General features: G+C 31.7%; 1 protein-coding gene across 1 annotated transcript in view; it reads right to left on the bottom strand.

The window, feature by feature from the left end:
• Positions 1-251: 251 nt before the first annotated feature.
• The window catches only part of LOC145261060 (uroporphyrinogen decarboxylase-like), a 32,203-nt gene continuing 13,359 nt past the window's right edge, over positions 252-19,095 (bottom strand). The window contains exons 5-10 of the mRNA XM_080119222.1: positions 15,627-15,788; positions 13,425-13,586; positions 9,576-9,713; positions 9,262-9,362; positions 4,431-4,497; positions 252-927 (exon numbers count right to left, since the gene is read on the bottom strand). Of these exons, the coding sequence (XP_079975348.1) occupies positions 763-927; positions 4,431-4,497; positions 9,262-9,362; positions 9,576-9,713; positions 13,425-13,586; positions 15,627-15,788 (795 nt within the window). The 3' untranslated portion in view covers positions 252-762. The remainder of the gene's footprint in view (positions 928-4,430; positions 4,498-9,261; positions 9,363-9,575; positions 9,714-13,424; positions 13,587-15,626; positions 15,789-19,095) is intronic.

Below are 19,095 nucleotides of genomic sequence, written 5' to 3'. Positions count from 1 at the left end.
TGAGAATATATGTTAGAAGGCAAAAGATGTAGAGAAAATGTTTTTGATTGGACATCTCTCAACAGTTGGGCGTCCATCAACCAACTTGCCCTGGATCGGAAGGAATGGTGAAAAACAAGTCCACACCAAACGGAAGATGTGACTCATGATGAATATAGAAGGAATTCTGGACGACAATTGAATAATCTTAGAAAATCAAACATCTATGATTATTGAAGAATATTCTGCAGATTAAAAAGTTTTCCATCAGCTTTTTTTTCTTTGAAACTACAAAAAAACACAAAAAATTGGGTGCTAATTTAGAAAAAAAAAAAAAAAAAAAATACAGAAAAATCTTTATAATGTACATACTCGTCACAGAACAAATATCTCATATTCCAAAAATTATGTAAAATTGAGAAAGTGTTGTTTTTTGTTAACCAAGATAATTAAAATTTACAATTTCTAGTGATTTTAATATCAAAATCTATCCATTATAGGGATGATTTTGATCTCAATAGTTCGAATTAAGTTGTCTTACCTTTATGACCAATCAAAATATTGTTTTGCTTAATCACAAATGTTGATTTTCTTAGTTTAAAAAAAAAAAAAAAAAAAAAAAAAAAAATTGATGAATTTACATGGTTTTTGGAATATAACATTTTTGTTCCATGTCGAATGCATACATCATAAAGATTTTTCTGCATTTTTTTTTTTTTTTTTTTTTTTTTTAAGTGCAATTCTAAAAAAGCACCAAAATTTGTTCTATTGCAAAAATGGTTGTCAATGCTGTTGGTTCATCAATTTCGACTGTTCGTGGACTGCGTCAACAAAGGCACCGACATGTTCGGGATCAAAATCCGGGTAGACGCCATGACCCAAGTTGGCAATATATCTTTGTGTTCCAAACTTTTCCAACATCGTTTTCACATGATCACCAATTTCTTCCTGGAAAAAAAAAAAAATAAAACGAAAAGATTTTTTTTTAATAAAATTTATTATAACAAATGAAAAGAGAATAAGATATTTTGCAACTTAACGTTACATTTGAAGTTCATTCTTATTCACCAAAATTTATGATTTAGTAGCAATATGTGCAAACAATTCATTTGATTTTGGAAGAAAAGAATGGGTACCTAAACGACCAAGATGAAGAAAGAGAGTAGCTATTCAAGCCAGTAGCTTTTTGGCATTTGTTTCAATTACATTTCTCTTCACTACAAGTATAGCATGTAAAGAAGTTTTGGTTGCAAGTACCATGAGCAACATATAAGTTGTACACAAGTGGTTTGCGTCCCGTTATGGGAGCGTTGATTAAATTTGAATAAAAGACAATATGTATCATACGTTTAGAAAGTCCTTTTCTCTTCCTTGCAACCTCTATCTCACAGAAGAGATGTTGCGAGTTTGTCTCTGATGTATCGTTATTTTCATGGAAGGTGTTCAACTGAGCTTCAATCTATGGTCCCCCCTCACCAAACTTTCACAAGAAACACTCGTCTAGCTGTAAACACTATCAATAATTCCCCCCACTCTTTATCTGTGCCTAGATTCCATGAACAAAGCTTCTTTCTTAGAACTGCACACCTGTGGAATTGTCTTCCGTTTTCCTGCTGACTACAATATGGTTGTCTTCAAGTCTAACGTAAATAAGTTCTTGATGAGCCGTTCTATATAAGTTATCAAATTTACCAAATTTTCATTACTAATGATTAATATATTGCCCAATGTCTACTGTACACTCTTTAACCCTTATCCTTGAGTGGCCTCTTGGCCTTGATAAGTGGTGATGCCTATGTAAAAAAACAAAAAAAAAAAAAAAAAACAATATTTTACTTAAAATGTAATAGATAAATTTGAAAATTTTAAATGCCAGGAAAATTATAAAATCATTTTTATTTACTTTTGTTGTAAGTCCAATATTTCGCTCAAAATAGCCTCATCAGGGTAATAAGTCCGATCCATAGTTTTTTTTTCTCTTCATTTTGTTGTTATGAAGGAGATAATTCCTCGGAGAAGAAAGAAGTTGAATGTATGTGCTGTGCAGTTATTTCACGTGTGCTTCGCTCCAGTTTCGAGCGGGAAAATTAAAGTAAAGATAGTCACACACTTTTAGAAGACGTTAAACTTCTTTCTTCTCCGAGGAATTATCTCTGGGACTGACCTTCATTCTTGATCTGAAATGGAACATGTACATCAAATCTGTTGCCAAGATTGCTGGAAAAATGGTTGGATCACTGTACTGTTCCAGACGGTATCTCACTGCCGATGCAATCATCAATCTGTATAAGGCATGTCCTAAAATGGAGTACTGTTGCCACATCTGGGCAGGAGCTGCTTGACAAGTCTTACCCAGCCTTGATAGGCTTCAAAACTTGAACGATATGTGAACCCTTTTCTCTTCCCTTCAACCGCTTTCCCACAGATGTTGCGATGCTGTCTCTGCTCTATCGTTACTTTCATGGCTCGCCTGAACTCCAACCTATTGTGGCTCCTTGCCAAACTTTTACAAAAACCCTCTACTAGCTACAACCACTATATACGATTTCCCTCACTCTCTATCTGTGCCTAAATCTAAATGCAAATTCCACTGCTCTCTGCTTCCCGGTTGAATACAACATGGTAGCCTTCAAATCCAATGTAAACAAATTCTTGTTCAGCCGTCCCCATAAATAAATCAAATTCTACCCAATTTACACCCATTAACGATTACTACACTACCACCTTGCATTCATTAACCCTTATCCTCGAGTGGCTTTCGGACCTTAAGTGTTGACTCCCAAATAAAACAAAAACAAAAAAAAAACTTTCATAGTTAAGACTGCCCTGCACATGTGATCAACAAATAAACAGACAAAGGGTGTTCAATAAGTAATGCCTCTGACCCACTTCTAATTGACTGATGTAGCTAAAATTTTGTCGGTGTAATGATTTATATTTCTATGAGTTATGTGACAAATTTCAGCTCTGAACTAATTGCGATTTTTAATTCACAGGTGCTTGAACAGAGTCAGGTGTGAAATGTGGCCTGTCAAGTGTTTCGCAGTGATCTGGTTTTTCTATTTGAAAAGACACAACAGAAGACTTTTGATGATGGTACTTATGTTCCCATCATATGATCTTTTAAAATACTTGCATCATGAATGCAAACAAAATACATTTGTGTAAAGTTAAGAAAAAAAAAAAAGAGAAAAAGAAAATCAGCCCAGTCGTTTAAGAGTCCATAGGGAAAGAACATGTACTGTTATATGTTTGCTGCGGTCGGTCGTCCAATGTGCTTTTCAGTCTATATCATTTCTAAAAATCAACTTTTGTCATTTTTAGAAGTATACACTTGGCAGCGAAATAAAACATACACAGCTTGGTTATAACCGACTTTCCTTTGACGTCATCTCCGAAAGCCTGGCAACAGCCGACTGTCCCCTGCAACAATACACACACACACAAACAAAGTGCCTTTATATATAAATAGAGATGATATCTTTTTTTGTCAATTAAGGCATGTTGATTATTGAGAAAAAAAAAAAATTCAACAGCTTTTTCTTGGGGCCCAAATCACCAATTGAATGACGATATCAATTTTAGGTTGATCATAAAATTTGTGACAACAACTGCCAGCGTCTACTGTTGGACAAACATTTGTAAGTGAATGTTCTCTGCCACTAGCAGAAGAGAAGGTAATGTCAACATCTCAAGGAAAGGTTTTTTTCTTCAAATTTGAAGCAATTCTATGTTTCTTTGTACAATCAAGAAACATTAAATTCATGATCGGACCATACCGCTATGATTCAATGACAAGGTACATTTATGAAAAAAATGGTTTAAAATGTTAATTTGGTTTGGTTGTCTTGTTTTACGGCAAATCAACCCTTTTTGGGTTATTTAATGCCGAATCCAGTTATTTTGGAAATAGTATTCATGTTGCATCCAATTATTTTGTAGAAGGTTTTTATTCTTCAAATTCTTTGTATCTTTAATCGCTTTTTTTTAGTGTTTGGTTTGGTTGTTTTATAGTGGATTTTATCGTTTTTGTTCCCTGCCTTGCAGAACATGAGTTTTGCAATAGGAGAGGGAAAAGGGTTACAGTATTAATGTTTGGTACATTTTACATTAGGAAACCAGTCAGGAAGTGGGGGAGATAGAAAGAGAAAGGGGAAATGGGAAGAAGGAAAGGGGGGAGGTGGGTTGTTGTTTTTGGTTTTGTAGAACATAATTAAGTTTTGCAAAAGGAAGTAGAAAAAAAAAACAAAAAGCATCAATGTTAGGTGCATTTCGTCAGGAAGCCAATATCTTCAGACAGCCCGATTTGGTAGTACCAGGGTTTAATGTTAAACCTCCTTTCTTAGGGAGGTATATGTAACAGACAGAAACAATAAAAATTTCTCTAGATTTTTGGTGATACCTTTCATCGGAGATTGAAAAAAAAAAAAGGAATAAAGCAAAGAAATTACCTTCGACGAATAGAGAGCACATGGGTCAAGATTTCCCTGCAAGCTGACCTTTGATTCGGTGATGGTTCTGGAACAGACAAGAAACATGCGTAAAAGTTTGGTAATTGTAAAGATGACAGCAAACTTTGCATTCACCTACGAGATAAGCACAGCCTTTATCTTTACTATTATATAAAAGTCACTTTATGTGTGAGAGTTTTTTCCTTATAGGTTCCAAAACGGCTGAGTCTATCTTTTGCAAATTTCACACAAAGATAATTTATATGTCTGGCAGTGTTCTTAGATATGTTTTGTACAGAAATTCATCCGATGAAAATCAAAAATAGCCAATCTTACAAATAGCTTTTCTCTCTTATAGAAAAAAAAAAAAAAAAAAGATTAATTTTTACAGGGGTATATTTTATATTACACCGGCAAGGGAGATAAAATTTCAGCAAATAAAATTTCAGCAAATCATTTCTTCTTAAAAAAACAGATTTATTATAATCTGGAAATATAGCTTAGTAGTAGAGCATTCGACTACTGATCGAATGATCCCCTGTTCAAGCCCGGGGTGTACCTCACCATAATATTTTAATTTTTTTTTTATTAATGACTTGAATTTACGATAAAAGAAAAGATACCATTAAAAATCGTTGCAAATCATTTTTCTTTTGCATATTTTAAAACTAAAATTTAATCAGAAGTGACTTTTCCAGGGCATTCATCGTCAAGCTCAAATATCAGCTGACGTGATATTGTAAACAAACACAGACAGAATTTGATGAACAACATTATCATTATCATTTTTGCGAATTAGTCCACCGGGCAAATTATTCCTTGTAATATATAATATTAAATAGAGGATTGATTCTATAATACATACGCAATCTACATAAATTAAAATATGTTTATTGTACAATTAGGCAACGCCGGACTGCCAGCTAGATTTTTCTAAAAAAATGTTTGAAATATTATATTTAGAAAGCATGTTAGATGGTTTTTGTTTCAGCTAACAGAATTAGCCTCACTCCTCGGAAGAAGGACAACACACATGCATGACAATGCCAGTCAACAACATGTGAGTCTAAGTCGATTAAAATTCAAGGCGCCTTCAATAAGTTTGCAGACTTTTTTGTACAGCAATTTAAATTGGTCATAGACTCTTTAAAATAGAGTATGTTATTGCTGTATCTTATGAGATGACTGACCAATTTTTATGATTTCTGATTCAAATGAACTGCTACAAAAGGAATTGGAATACACGCTACTAAAGCATAATCGTCACAGCTGGCAAATTTTTAAAAATGCAAGCTGGACACTTTAGGTTGGTTGTTTTTGTTTTACGGCATATCAACCCTTTTCAGGTTATTTAATGCCAAATCCATTGATTTTGAAGAAAAATTTTTTTAATAAAATATATTTGTTTTTTCAAGTCGGTTTCTATTTAACCCCTAGTTGGGACCCTAACAGGTACTACCACTCCGGGTCAGAGTGAACCTGGGAGCAATGGCAATTAAAGGGTGGCTCCACACTCCCCAAAGCCCCCAAGCTGGGGCCTCACCATCGGATATAGTTTAAGTTCAGGACACTTTAGGCGAACGATATGGAATAAAATTGTTTTAAACTTGGAAAAAAAATGCCATAGAAACGTATGGAATGCTTCAGACTGCTTTTGGACCATCTTGCATGAATCGAGCATCAGTTTTTGAGTGGTATAAGAGATTTAAGGAAGGCAGGGAGTCTGTGAGAGATGATGAGGTGTGGAAGGAGTAAGGAAGTCAGAAAACCAGAATTGATTAGCCAAATAAAGAATTTCATGGATAAGGACCGTCGTGTGTCTATAGAGACAATAAGTGAACAGTTTGATGTCAGTGTGGGAACTGTACACACAAGTATTCACAAGGAACTGAAGGGGCGGAACATTTGCATGAAGTTTGTCTGAAGGGTGCAGTCTACAACTCCATCATTGTCACGGAATATTTGACCAAGATGAGCATCCAAACAGTTCCTCACCCTCCCTATAGACCTTGCTCTTTGTGACTTTTGGTTGTTCCTTAAGCTCAAAGAAAACCTTAGAGGCTGTCGTTATGAGACAATTGAGGAGATGAAAGAGGCTGTGATGAGGGTCATTGAAATGCTCTTACAAGAAGTCTTCCACGGAGCCTTCCAGAAATTATTTGAACGGTACAACAAATGCATTGCAGCCGGAGGAGATTACTTCTAAATGGACTAGAGTTTCATGTATGCACTCTCAAGAAAAGTGCCCATATGTAAAAAATCTATTGCTTTTAAACTACCAGTAAAACTAAAATCTAACGATCATCCCCTCTTCCACTTGTATTTTTACGCGTGAGTAAAAATGTACTTTTAACATGTTTTTACGGTAATCGGGAAAAATAACTTTATAATTACAATTTGAGAGATTTATAAAGAATCGGAATCGGGAAAAGTATTGGAATCGTCCCATCACTAATATATATATATTTTTCTGTGTATAGGATTAAGTCCTAAACTAATGAACCGATCATTATAAATTTTGAAACAGGCAACAATCAATGGCATAAGTACATTACCTTTTTTTGCAAACTTTACTATTTAGAATGTGTGCTTCCTCATCTCTCAAAAAAAAAAAAAAAAAAAAAAAAAAAAAAAAAAGTGAAAAAAGTGAAAAAAAAAAAGTGAAAAAAAAAAAAGTGAAAAAAAAAGTGAAAAAAAAAAGTGAAAAAAAAGTAAAAAAAAAGTAAAAAAAAAAAAGTGAAAAAAAAGTGAAAAAAAAGTGAAAAAAGTTATAAAAAAAGTAAAAAAAAAAAGTAAAAAAAAGTAATAAAAAAAGTGAAAAAAAAGGTGAAAAAAAAAAGTAAAAAGTAATAAAAAAAGTAAAAAAAAAAGTAAAAAAAGTAAAAAGTAAAAAAAAAAAGTAAAAAAATAAAAAAAGTGAAAAAAAAAAGTGAAAAAAAAAAGTGAAAAAAAAAAGTGAAAAAAAAAATGTGAAAAAAAAAATGTGAAAAAAAAAATGTGAAAAAAAAAATGTGAAAAAAAAAATGTGAAAAAAAAAATGTGAAAAAAAAAATGTGAAAAAAAAAATGTGAAAAAAAAAATGTGAAAAAAAAAATGTGAAAAAAAAAAAGTGAAAAAAAAATGTGAAAAAAAAGTGAAAAAAAAATGTGAAAAAAAAAAGTAAAAAAAAGTGAAAAAAAAGTGAAAAAAAAAAAAGTAAAAAAAAAGTAAAAAAAAAGTAAAAAAAAAGTAAAAAAAAAGTTTAAAAAAAGTAAAAAAAAAGTTAAAAAAAAGTAAAAAAAAAGTTAAAAAAAAGTAAAAAAAAAGTAAAAAAAAAAGTAAAAAAAAAAGTAAAAAAAAAAGTAAAAAAAAAAAGTAAAAAAAAAAAGTAAAAAAAAAAAGTAAAAAAAAAAGTGAAAAAAAAAAGTGAAAAAAAAAAGTGAAAAAAAAAAGTGAAAAAAAAAAAGTGAAAAAGTGAGAAAGGAATTAATCTGTTGATATTCGAGTTATTACGTAATAAAATTTTAAGCAGAGTTGAGTGACTATCTACTTGCCACCATCTCAAAAGAGTGGTTTTTAATTTGAAAAAAGTTCAGCTAAAAAAAATTGACAAAAATAAAAAATTTCATCAACAACTAAGAATGGTTTCTTTTTCAGTGACCAAGGACGGCAAAAATGAAATGTATCAAAATAGATGCTACACTTTGATCCTTTATATAGCGTGTCAATATGTATGTACAGGTTAAACTCATGCAATATGGAATACATATTCTAGAAAACATGGTGAGTAACGCAAGTACATTGAATTCTTTTGTAAATTTTTACCATTTATGCAGTGTACACAAAAAATTCACACTCCACGCACACAAAAAAAAATTTGAAAAAAAAAAAAAAAAATAGAAAAGAAAAAGAGAAAAACCAAGAGAAAAAGAAAGAACAGAAAGAAAGAACAGAAAGAAAGAAAAGGAAAGAGAACAGAAAGAGAAAAGAAATAAAAAAGAGAAAGGAAAGAGAAAAGGAAAAGATAAAGAGAAAGATAAAGGGAAAAAAGAAAGAAAAGGAAAAATTGCTTTCATTATTTCTAACATTACATTAAAAACTGATGATATACGTACTTGTTATAGGTGTCTGGAGACAAATATTATATAAGAAACTAGTGGGGGGTACCCGGCGTGGCCTGGGTGTTTGTAGGTGTGTTTGTTTGGGAGTGGGGGATCAAAACAACCCTGTTTAAAAAAACGTTGGCTGGGTGTTTGGAGGTGTAAAAAAAAAAAAAAAAAAAAAAAAAAAGTTTTAGTAGGAAAGTAGGCTTGAACCCCGAACCTTTGACGTGGAAACGAAATGTAAAAAACCCTGGAACCTAACCATCTCGGCCACAAGAGAAGAAGAATGAAAAGCTTCTTAATTTAACGTTTATAAAATTAAATTAATAGGTACGAGAACCTTAAGTCGCGTGATGTTTGACCTTGAAACATGGCGCGGCTGCAAGCCAGTTTTCGCTTGTTTTATACTGAAAAGCGAAAGAAACACGCGGCGATCGAAATATCTAGAAAAAATAGCGCGTGAAATTCGGCCAAATTAAATACACACCTGATCCCCGTTCTTAAGTCGTAGACATTATCATTTAGACGTGATATAAAAAGTTTTAAGAAATGAGTCGACCGATCGCTTCTCGGAAAAAAGCCTTTCTCGCACATACACAAAAAGCGAACATACAGACATATATTTTCGCTTTATATTTATAGATAAACTTGACCTCTTGAAACCTGATGAACAATAAAAAGGTTCCCCATACCGGCAGGGGTGGAGGGAAGGTTCAGAAGACGAAAAAAAAAAAAAAAAGAGCACTTACCTGGCTTTTATTGGATCAATCGTCCAGTCTAAAGAAACAACATCATAACCACTTGTGCCGAGTTCTTTAATGGCAAAATGAGCATCTTTAGCAAAAATTATCTAAATAGGAGAAAAACAGAAACGGTTACGAGTGCGATATAAGAATGTTGTGACATCACGTACGAGAATTGATAACAACTCTTCTTTAATGTGGATTTATTTTGTATGTAAACAATGAGCAATCATGGTGAACTTCATGCAGACCAACTTAACAAGATATTCTACTACAACAAAAGTATTAAAAAAAAATAAAAAAATAAAATAAAAACTCACCATTGGAACTGAATCAATTTTCTCTTCTGATAATTTCTGCTTCACTCTCTTGGCAATTGACTCAATTCGAGGAAAAGCATATTTGAAAAAAAGATTTGGCCCCAAAATCCCAGCATGTGATTCAAATAATTGCAACAGCTGGAAAAAAACAAAAAAAACAAAAAACAAAGGAAAAACAAAAAAACATCAGTAGACCTTTTCTTTTGTAAACTAGCAGTTAAGCCTGGCTTTGCTTGGACCCTATGTACTGTTCATAACTATGTGCATATATATATATATATATATATATATATATATATATATATTAAAAGTTTGACTCGTGTTCAGGTAACCTACATCTAAAATTTTAGACCCAAAATTGGTGGAGGAGTTTGGTAGAGTCTGCAAAGGTCAACTCTTTCAGCTTTGACCTTTTGGCAGCCAAATTTTCACCCAAAAACTGACTAAAAGGCTTGCTGCATGTTTGAATACCCTTTATGTAAAATTTCAAATGTTTAGACCCAAAATTGGCAGAAGAGTTTGGTAGAGTTTTCAAAGGTCAAATCATTAAACTTTGACCCCCCCCCCGCCTTGACAGCTTAATTTCTGGCCAAAAACAGATTAAAAAGATTTTCCCAAATCTCAATACCCCTTATGTCAAATCTTGAGTCTGTAGACTGAAAATTGACAGAGTAGTTTGGTAGGAAAATGTACACACACAGACAATTTCACTTTTATAGATATAGCAAAATGTCTTTCTTTAAACTTAAAATCTGATGGGACAAGAAGCGATTTGGATGTCCAGTTTTTCTAGATACAGCCTATATATAAAAAAACTATATTCAAATGAATATACAAGAGTTTTTTTCCTAACTATTAGTGTTACGTGTTTGAGTTTAGGGGTATTAACCATGACACATTAAAAAAACTAAAACTCAGAGTTTAAAGAAAAAGTAAAAAGTATTTATAGTACATTATAGAAAAATGCGAGCATGAAAAGTAATATGGTTACGCTTAAACATGTAAACAAAGGACTAGTTGCTAAAACTGGAAAAGAAAAAGACAAGATATTCTAATAAAAACTATAAACTTATAACTCAAAATATTGCAGCATTGAGAATTGTTTTTTTTTTAAATTCAATTTGTAACATTATATAATCAATTCTTAATGCTGCAATATTTTAAGTTATAAATTTATATTTTTTTTTACTAGAATATCTTGTCCTTTTCTCTTCCAGTTTTAACAACTAGTCCTTTACTTTTCCATGTTTAAGCTTAACCATATTACTTTCATGCTCGTATTTTTCTATTGTAATCCATGATTTTTCCAGGCTTCCAATAAATTCACTAGATTTTTGTTTAATTTCAGTCTTATTTTTTTGCCCTCATAAACATAACATACACATATGTAATAACAATGTACGGCACTCGTCTGCTTTCAATAAAATACTCCCAATTATCTCCCTTTCATGCTTTCATTCTGTCTGTTTAAGGAGTTCTTTCTCTTTTCATGACCGTAGTTACTGAAGCGACGATGTTGCTATGGAAACCAGTCATAAAAGCGTTGCTCACCTCCTTACATATTTTTAAAATTTTGGACACCACTAAATTCATCATAACTTTTGTTTTACTGAACGAAAATTGAAAATTCTTTTTTTCACAGTATAGCCAAGAAGGTGATCTATAAACTGTAATATTTGTAAGTGATTTTTAAGGTGATCTATAAACTGTAATATTTGTTTGAAATTAGTGAGCAAAATGACTAAAACTGCCACTTAAAACTCTACCGTGTGTGAATGGTAAAAAGAAACACAAAAATATTAACACATGATCTAAGGGAGATAAGCACGTTCTTAATTCAGTCTAGTTTACGTTTAGAAGAAAAGATAGAATTATTGAGAATCAATAACAATATTTCTTTGGTCATAAAGAAGGTTAGAAAATCTTTAATTACCAAATGTCCAGTTTTTCTTTGAGGGTGATTGCAATTGATTCCTTTCGAGCAGATTTAGATCCAAGGAAATACTGGTTGGAGTTAATTTAGTCAGTGCACAGATAAAGAATGGGGGAAATTATTGATAGTGTCTCCAGCTAGACAAGTGTTTCTCGTGAATGTTTGGCGAGGGGGACCATAGATTGGAGCTCAGACGAGCACTTGCCATGGAAAGAACGATAAAACAGAGACAGGCTTGCAACGTTTCTTCTGTGAGATAGAGATTGCAGGGAAGAGAAAAGGACATCTACTAGGCTACGAAGTCTATTCTGAACTCTGTCAAGGCAGGATAAGATCTTCCTAACAACTCCTGCCCAGATGTGACAGCAATTCTCCATCCTTGGACGTACCTGGCTCTTATATAGGTAGAGAATTGCATCAGCAGGTAGATGCATACTGGACTTATAGAAGGATCCCACCATTTTCCCAGCGACCTTGGCAAGGATGTGATGTATATGTTCCATTTCAGATAAAGAGTAAAGGTCCAACCCAGAAGCTTGTCAAAACATGGAGCCTCCCCAAGACGGCAGCCATTCATTTCAATTGATGCCAGATGGGGATCAGAGTGGTTGATAATGTAAATTGAACAGTTTTAAATCTTGCCAATTTGCATATTTATTTCTTTAAACACTTTCTACTGCTCACGGAAAGGTTGGAACATGACAATTCCTGATCTTAATGGACGTTTTTGGTAATAGAATAATTAGTATAAGCCAACGGATCAGGAACTTTAAAATCTGTCGATGCATACTTTGCAGGTGAAGAAGGGAGAGGTTGGCGACCGAGGGATGAGTGGGAAAGTATTAGATGGTGTTTTTGTGTTTATTTCTGACAATCTTTCAGTCACTTTCAAGGTGACCGTTTCATACCAAAGTCAAATCAGCAGCCTTGGGTATGCTGTGCTGGTGTAGCCTTGTTCTGTCAGTCTAAGGCAGGGTTTACCAAAGTGGGCTCCATGGATCCCTGGAGTTCTGTGGGTGAAATAGAGGAGCTCCGGAAGCCCTTTCTTAAACAGAACCAAATGTTTTCTATGGAAAAATGAAATGGCTGCAGACATTTCATTTTTTATCTCTTTTTTTTTTTTACTGGAAATAGATATGATGCATAACTACAAGTGTAAAGAGTTTCAGGATGATTCATGGAAAAGAAAGTAAAAAAATAAATTAACAAAAAATGCAATAATTTTTAATTAATAAAGAACAAAAATGGTTGCAAACATTATTAGTTAGCTTTAAAATTTTAAATTAATGTTTTGAATTTTTTTTTTGAATTAATTTTAGAAATTATCTTGTTAGTGTTCCGTGAAAAACCTTTGCCCTACTCAAGGGTTCCATGGTGTCCTGAAGTTTGGGAAACCCTAGTCTAAGGTACAGTCCTGTGCAGTTCTAGGACGCTCACCAAGCTTTACCGTGTCACATTTTGTTTACTGCTAATCACTATAGGCGAGATTGCTGATGGGGTTGCCTGGGCATTTTTTGATTGGTCAAAGTGTTCTTTCTCTAGAGCATTGGCTTTTCCAACTTTAGTTAGCTTTAAAATTAATGTTTTGAATTTTTTTTTTTAATCAAGTTTAGAAATTATCTTGTTAGTGTTCCGTGAAAAACCTTTGCCCTGCTCAAGGGTTCCATGGTGTCCTGAAGTTTGGGAAACCCTAGTCTAAGGTACACCAAGTTTTACCTTCTCACGTTTACAGGAGTTTGTTTATTGCTAATCACTAGAGGCGCCCCTACCAGAGATTGCTGATGGGGTTGCCCAGGCATTTTTTGATTGACCAAAGTGTTCTTTCTCTAGAGTATTGGCTTTTCAAATTCCACTTTTCCAACCTTGTGTCACATCTTCCTACAATAGGAGGGAAATAAATAAAACTTTTCACTCACCTGCGCTCCAGCCTTCACCTGACCCACTAAGTAATCAACGATAACATTCTCCAAGATATTCAACAGCTTCACGCTTGCCTCAGGAAGTGTGTACAGCCACTTCTTGCTTTTGGAGGCGGTATTTGAACCACCACCCTCCACCATGTAGAACATCAGCGTCCACTAGAAGAAAAGAATATTTTTTTTCCTAAGATTTAATGAAAGACCAGACAAATTTAAAATTGTTTTTAATAAATATTCCTATTTATTAACAATAAAATTTTTTTTTTTTCAAAATTTATCTTCAGGAAATTAAACAGCTTTTGTTTTTATTCCTTCCTCCTCTTATATACCACTAGCAGTCCGCCTGGCATTGTCCGGTCATAAAATATGCTTAAACTGCCATGATATTACTATATTCAATGCCATTTTTTTTTTTCTTCTTGCACGTTAGTTTTTTTTTTTATAATCGTTTTTTTTTCTTTTTTTTTGTTTATTTTCTTGTCATGTTCGTTCGACCTCATCCCGGCCCATTGAGGTGTTATATTGAATTTCGAGATACATGTTAAATAAAGATTCCATTACAGTTTACTTGCGTTCGGATTGTTCAAGGTTAAATAAGAAACATCCACGAATTTCAGACGTGTCATTCTAGGACGCAAAATCTGCACCTGATGCACTTCACATTTTTTCTTATTTTTATTGTGTTACGAGCAGCGTAGGGTGAAGCGCTATTCTAGAGTCAAAGATTCTAACAAGGAGTGATCAGCCCGACTTAGCTTCTCCCAGCCCATAACAATTGCCAATAGCATGATATAACAACAACAACAAATGAAAATTGGCTAGTCAGAATCAAAGTTTAATATGATAACTTAAATACAAGAGGCCACTCAAAGATAAGGATTAAAGAGTGTACAGTAGAAATTGGACAATATAATAATCGTAAGTAATGGAAATTCGGTAAATTCGTTAACTTATATGCAACAGCTCATCAAAAACTTGTTTATGTTAGACTTGAAGACAACCATATTGTAGTAAGCTGGAAAGCAGGAAAACGGAAGACAATTCCATAGGCGTGTAGTTGCTTTGCATTTGGATCGTTCAAGGCTAAATGAGAAGCATTCACGAATCTCAGACAACGTGTCAAAATTTGCACCCGACGCACTTCATATTTTTTCTTATTTTTATTGCGTTACAATTGCGAATAACATGATACCACAATAACAAATGAAAATTGGCTAGTCAGAATCAAAGTTTGATATGATAGCTTAAATACAATAGATTTTTTACATTATGGGTATAATGAAACGGATTCCTTACTAATTTTGTCTTCCTCTTCCCCTCTCGCTCTTCTTACTGTCTTTCTTCTTTCTCCTTGTACCCTCTCACTGTCTTTTCCCTCCTTCTCCCCCTCTTGCTCTTCTTCCTCCCCTCTCTTACTCTTTCTTCTTCCTCCTCCCTGACAGAATCAAAGTTCGATACGTTATTTAAATACAACTTTTTAAATCTCACATATTTATGTTAGATAAAAAATATGAGAAAAATAAAAAGCATGAGAAACTAAGAAAAAATACAAGGTCACTGGAAAGATGGTGGGATCCTTCTACCACTCCAGAAGATATCTCACTACTGATGCAATTCTCTATCTATATAAAAGCCAAGCACGTCCAAGGATGAAATACTGCTGCCATATCTGGGCAGGAGCTGCTAAAAACAGCCTATCCTGCCTTGACAGAGTACAAAATAGGCTTTGTGGCTTAGTGGGGGATGCCCTTTTCTCTTCCCTGCAACGTCTCTCCCACAGAAGAGACGTTGCGAGCCTATATTTGTTTTATCGTTATTTCCATGGCAGGTGCTCGTCTGAACTCTAATCTCTGGTCCCCCTCGCCAATCTTTTACGAAAAACACCCGTCTAGCTGAATCCACTATGAAAAATTTCCCCCACTCTTTATCTATGCCTAAATCAAAACGTAGATTCCATGAACAAAGCTTCTTTCTTAGAACTGCACGCCAGTGGAACTCTATTCCGTCTGCCTGCTTCCCACCTGACTACAACCTGGATGTCTTCAAGTCCAACATTAACAAATTCCTGATGAACCGCCCCCTTAAGTAGACACTTTATTAAATCTCCACACTAACGTACTGTACTTACAATAACCCTTATCCCTGAATGGCTTCCGGGCCTTGATAAGTGATGACCATCTTGTAAAAAAAAGAATTTACCGGTGCTCCTGAAAATCCTATTAGCGGCACTTTTCCCTCTAATTTATGCCGAGTGAGAGTGATAGCATCAAAGACGTATCCCAATTCCCTGTCGACGTCAACTTTAGGGTTCAGTTTGTCAAGATCTTCTGCTTTTCGTAAGGGGTCATCAAATGTGGGACCCTAAAAAGAAAAAGAAATAAAAAGATCAAATTTTCTCATTTGTCTAAACAAACAAATTTGGGTATTTTTTTTTTTTAATATCCATAGATTTGCAGTCCTGATGTAAGCAGTTTCGATGGTTATAGTCAGCTAACACACTTCCTAACCTATCCAATGTATAATAATCTCAAAATAGTTTTAAATTTAAAATTTTTTCAATAATTCTTGTAAGAAATGAGCGCAGAAAATGTTTTCAATCATTTAAAAAAAAAAATAAATAAATGAAAAATAATAATTTAAATTATGAAATTATAAAAGTATGTTTTTTTAAAATTTTAATTTATAATAAATATGCTTATGAAAGTATAAAAGTAAAATTATTGAAATCAATAAAATTTAAAATATAAAAAAAAACGTGTCCAATATATATATAAAAATTCATATTCCTACCTGTTTGTTCACAATTTGATTAATACATACAAAAGGTTCATTACTTTAATGCTTCATTCATTCCTATATATATTGTATGATTCTTGTAAAATAGACGATTAAGAGATAACCTCATTTGCATATGACATTAAGGGAAATCGATTTATTAAATAGCGGTGTGTTGAGGATTGTTTTAAGTGTTCTATTTAAGTTTATTATTTAAATTTGATTTGTATTGATAATATATTTAATTTTATTTATTTTTACCAACATCGATTTTTTTATAAAACAGTTTCAGCTATTTGAGTTTTGAGTTATTTCCCTTCTTTTTGTTTTCTTTTTCGGCGGATAATGAAACTAAAAATAATTCACAAACTTTTAAGCATTATTTTTGGAATTAGTTCAAATAAAATAATTTCCGTGATTTCGCAATTAACGTTGTGGTCCAGTGATTTTTTTTTTATTTTAAAATAAACAAACAAGCCAATTCAATTACGATTATTTATTTAAAACAGACAAAAAAAAAAAAACTTTCATTTACGTTTTGTTACCAGTTTTTTCTTCAATTTTTTTTTTCTTTTAATGGCACAAAAAGTCAAAACTCATCATTTTTATTGCATAAAAACGTGTATTTTGATTAACATAAATTCTATTTTGGTATTTTTTAACCTGAATTATTTACAGTTTGTTTTCGTTGCAACAAATCACAAATCTTTCTAGACTGAGGGAGCATAAAAGAAATTCGCTTAAACTGGAATATAGTCATAAAAAGGTGCTCAATATTAATTCTTAATTAAAATAAGACCAAAAAAACTACAATGATTATTAAATAAAAAAAAAAATGATTGGAAAAACGTGATAAAAAAGAACACATACACATATCATGTTAGAAATATTCTTAAGACTTTTTATACAATTTACATGAATGACATCATGAAAATTGCCAACTACTACTTGAGGAAAGGCTACACATAAAAAAAAAAAAAAAAAGAATTTGAAACAAAAACATGGCATTGATAATTTCGTTTGAACAGCTAAATAGCGAGAAATAACTAAAAAAAGAAACGAGCCCTCTCCCCTTAAAAAAAAAAAAGAAATAATTAACCAAAAGGACGAGAAAGAATTTACTGAAAGGAATGAAAACATTTCTCACCTCTATTACCTAATTTCTTCAACAAAAAGAACATCTCCAGGATAACCGTTTCGGAAACTATCAAACTTCAAACCGACATAAGTATTATCTTTTATTGTATTTGTAATTATAATTGAATAATATTTGTTTTTTTAATGCATTCGTTGAAAAAAAAAAAAAAAAAAAAAAAAATTAAAAGTTGTTCTGCTACAAAACATTGTTCTCGTCTATAAAAAAAAAAAAAATATTAGAAATAACTAATAAAAAAATTTCTAACAATAGGCGTGAGAAAAAAAAATGTTAGAAATAACTAATAAAATTTCTAACAATAGGCGTGAGAAAAAAAAATGTTAGAAATAAGTAATAAAAAAATTTCTAACAATAGGCGTGAGAAAAAAAAATGTTAGAAATAACTAATAAAATTTTTAACAATAGGCGTGAGAAAAAAAAAATGTTAGAAATAACTAATAAAATTTCTAACAATAGGCGTGAGAAAAAAAAATGTTAGAAATAACTAATAAAATTTCTAACAATAGGCGTGAGAAAAAAAATGTAAGAAATTACTAATAAAATTTCTAACAATAGGCGTGAGAAAAAAAAAATGTTAGAAATAACTAATAAAATTTCTAACAATAGGCGTGAGAAAAAAAAATGTTAGAAATAACTAATAAAATTTCTAACAATAGGCGTGAGAAAAAAAATGTTAGAAATAACTAATAAAATTTCTAACAATAGGCGTGAGAAAAAAAATGTTAGAAATAACTAATAAAATTTCTAACAATAGGCGTGAGAAAAAAAAATGTTAGAAATAACTAATAAAAAAATTTCTAACAATAGGCGTGAGAAAAAAAAATGTTAGAAATAACTAATAAAAAAATTTCTAACAATAGGCGTGAGAAAAAAAAATGTTAGAAATAACTAATAAAAAAATTTCTAACAATAGGCGTGAGAAAAAAAAATGTTAGAAATAACTAATAAAAAAATTTCTAACAATAGGCGTGAGAAAAAAAAATGTTAGAAATAACTAATAAAAAAATTTCTAACAATAGGCGTGAGAAAAAAAAATGTTAGAAATAACTAATAAAATTTTTAACAATAGGCGTGAGAAAAAAAAATGTTAGAAATAACTAATAAAATTTCTAACAATAGGCGTGAGAAAAAAAAATGTTAGAAATAACTAATAAAATTTCTAACAATAGGCGTGAGAAAAAAAATGTAAGAAATAACTAATAAAATTTCTAACAATAGGCGTGAGAAAAAAAAATGTTAGAAATAACTAATAAAATTTCTAACAATAGGTGTGAGAAAAAAAAATGTAAGATATAACTAATAAAATTTCTAACAATAGGCGTGAGAAAAAAAAATGTTAGAAATAACTAATAAAATTTCTAACAATAGGCGTGAGAAAAAAAATGTTAGAAATAACTAATAAAATTTCTAACAATAGGCGTGAGAAAAAAAAATGTTAGAAATAACTAATAAAAAAATTTCTAACAATAGGCGTGAGAAAAAAAATGTTAGAAATAACTAATAAAAAAAATTCTAACAATAGGCGTGAGAAAAAAAAATGTTAGAAATAACTAATAAAAAAATTTCTAACAATAGGCGTGAGAAAAAAAAATGTTAGAAATAACTAATAAAAAAATTTCTAACAATAGGCGTGAGAAAAAAAAATGTTAGAAATAACTAATAAAAAAATTTCTAACAATAGGCGTGAGAAAAAAAAATGTTAGAAATAACTAATAAAAAAATTTCTAACAATAGGCG

This window comes from Euprymna scolopes, chromosome 37 (genome assembly GCF_053919585.1).
Source record: "Euprymna scolopes isolate OS-2025 chromosome 37, ASM5391958v1, whole genome shotgun sequence".
Taxonomy (NCBI): Eukaryota; Metazoa; Mollusca; class Cephalopoda; order Sepiida; family Sepiolidae; genus Euprymna; species Euprymna scolopes.
The sequence above is the reverse complement of the archived record's forward strand: the minus strand, read 5'-3'. Positions and strand labels throughout refer to the sequence as shown.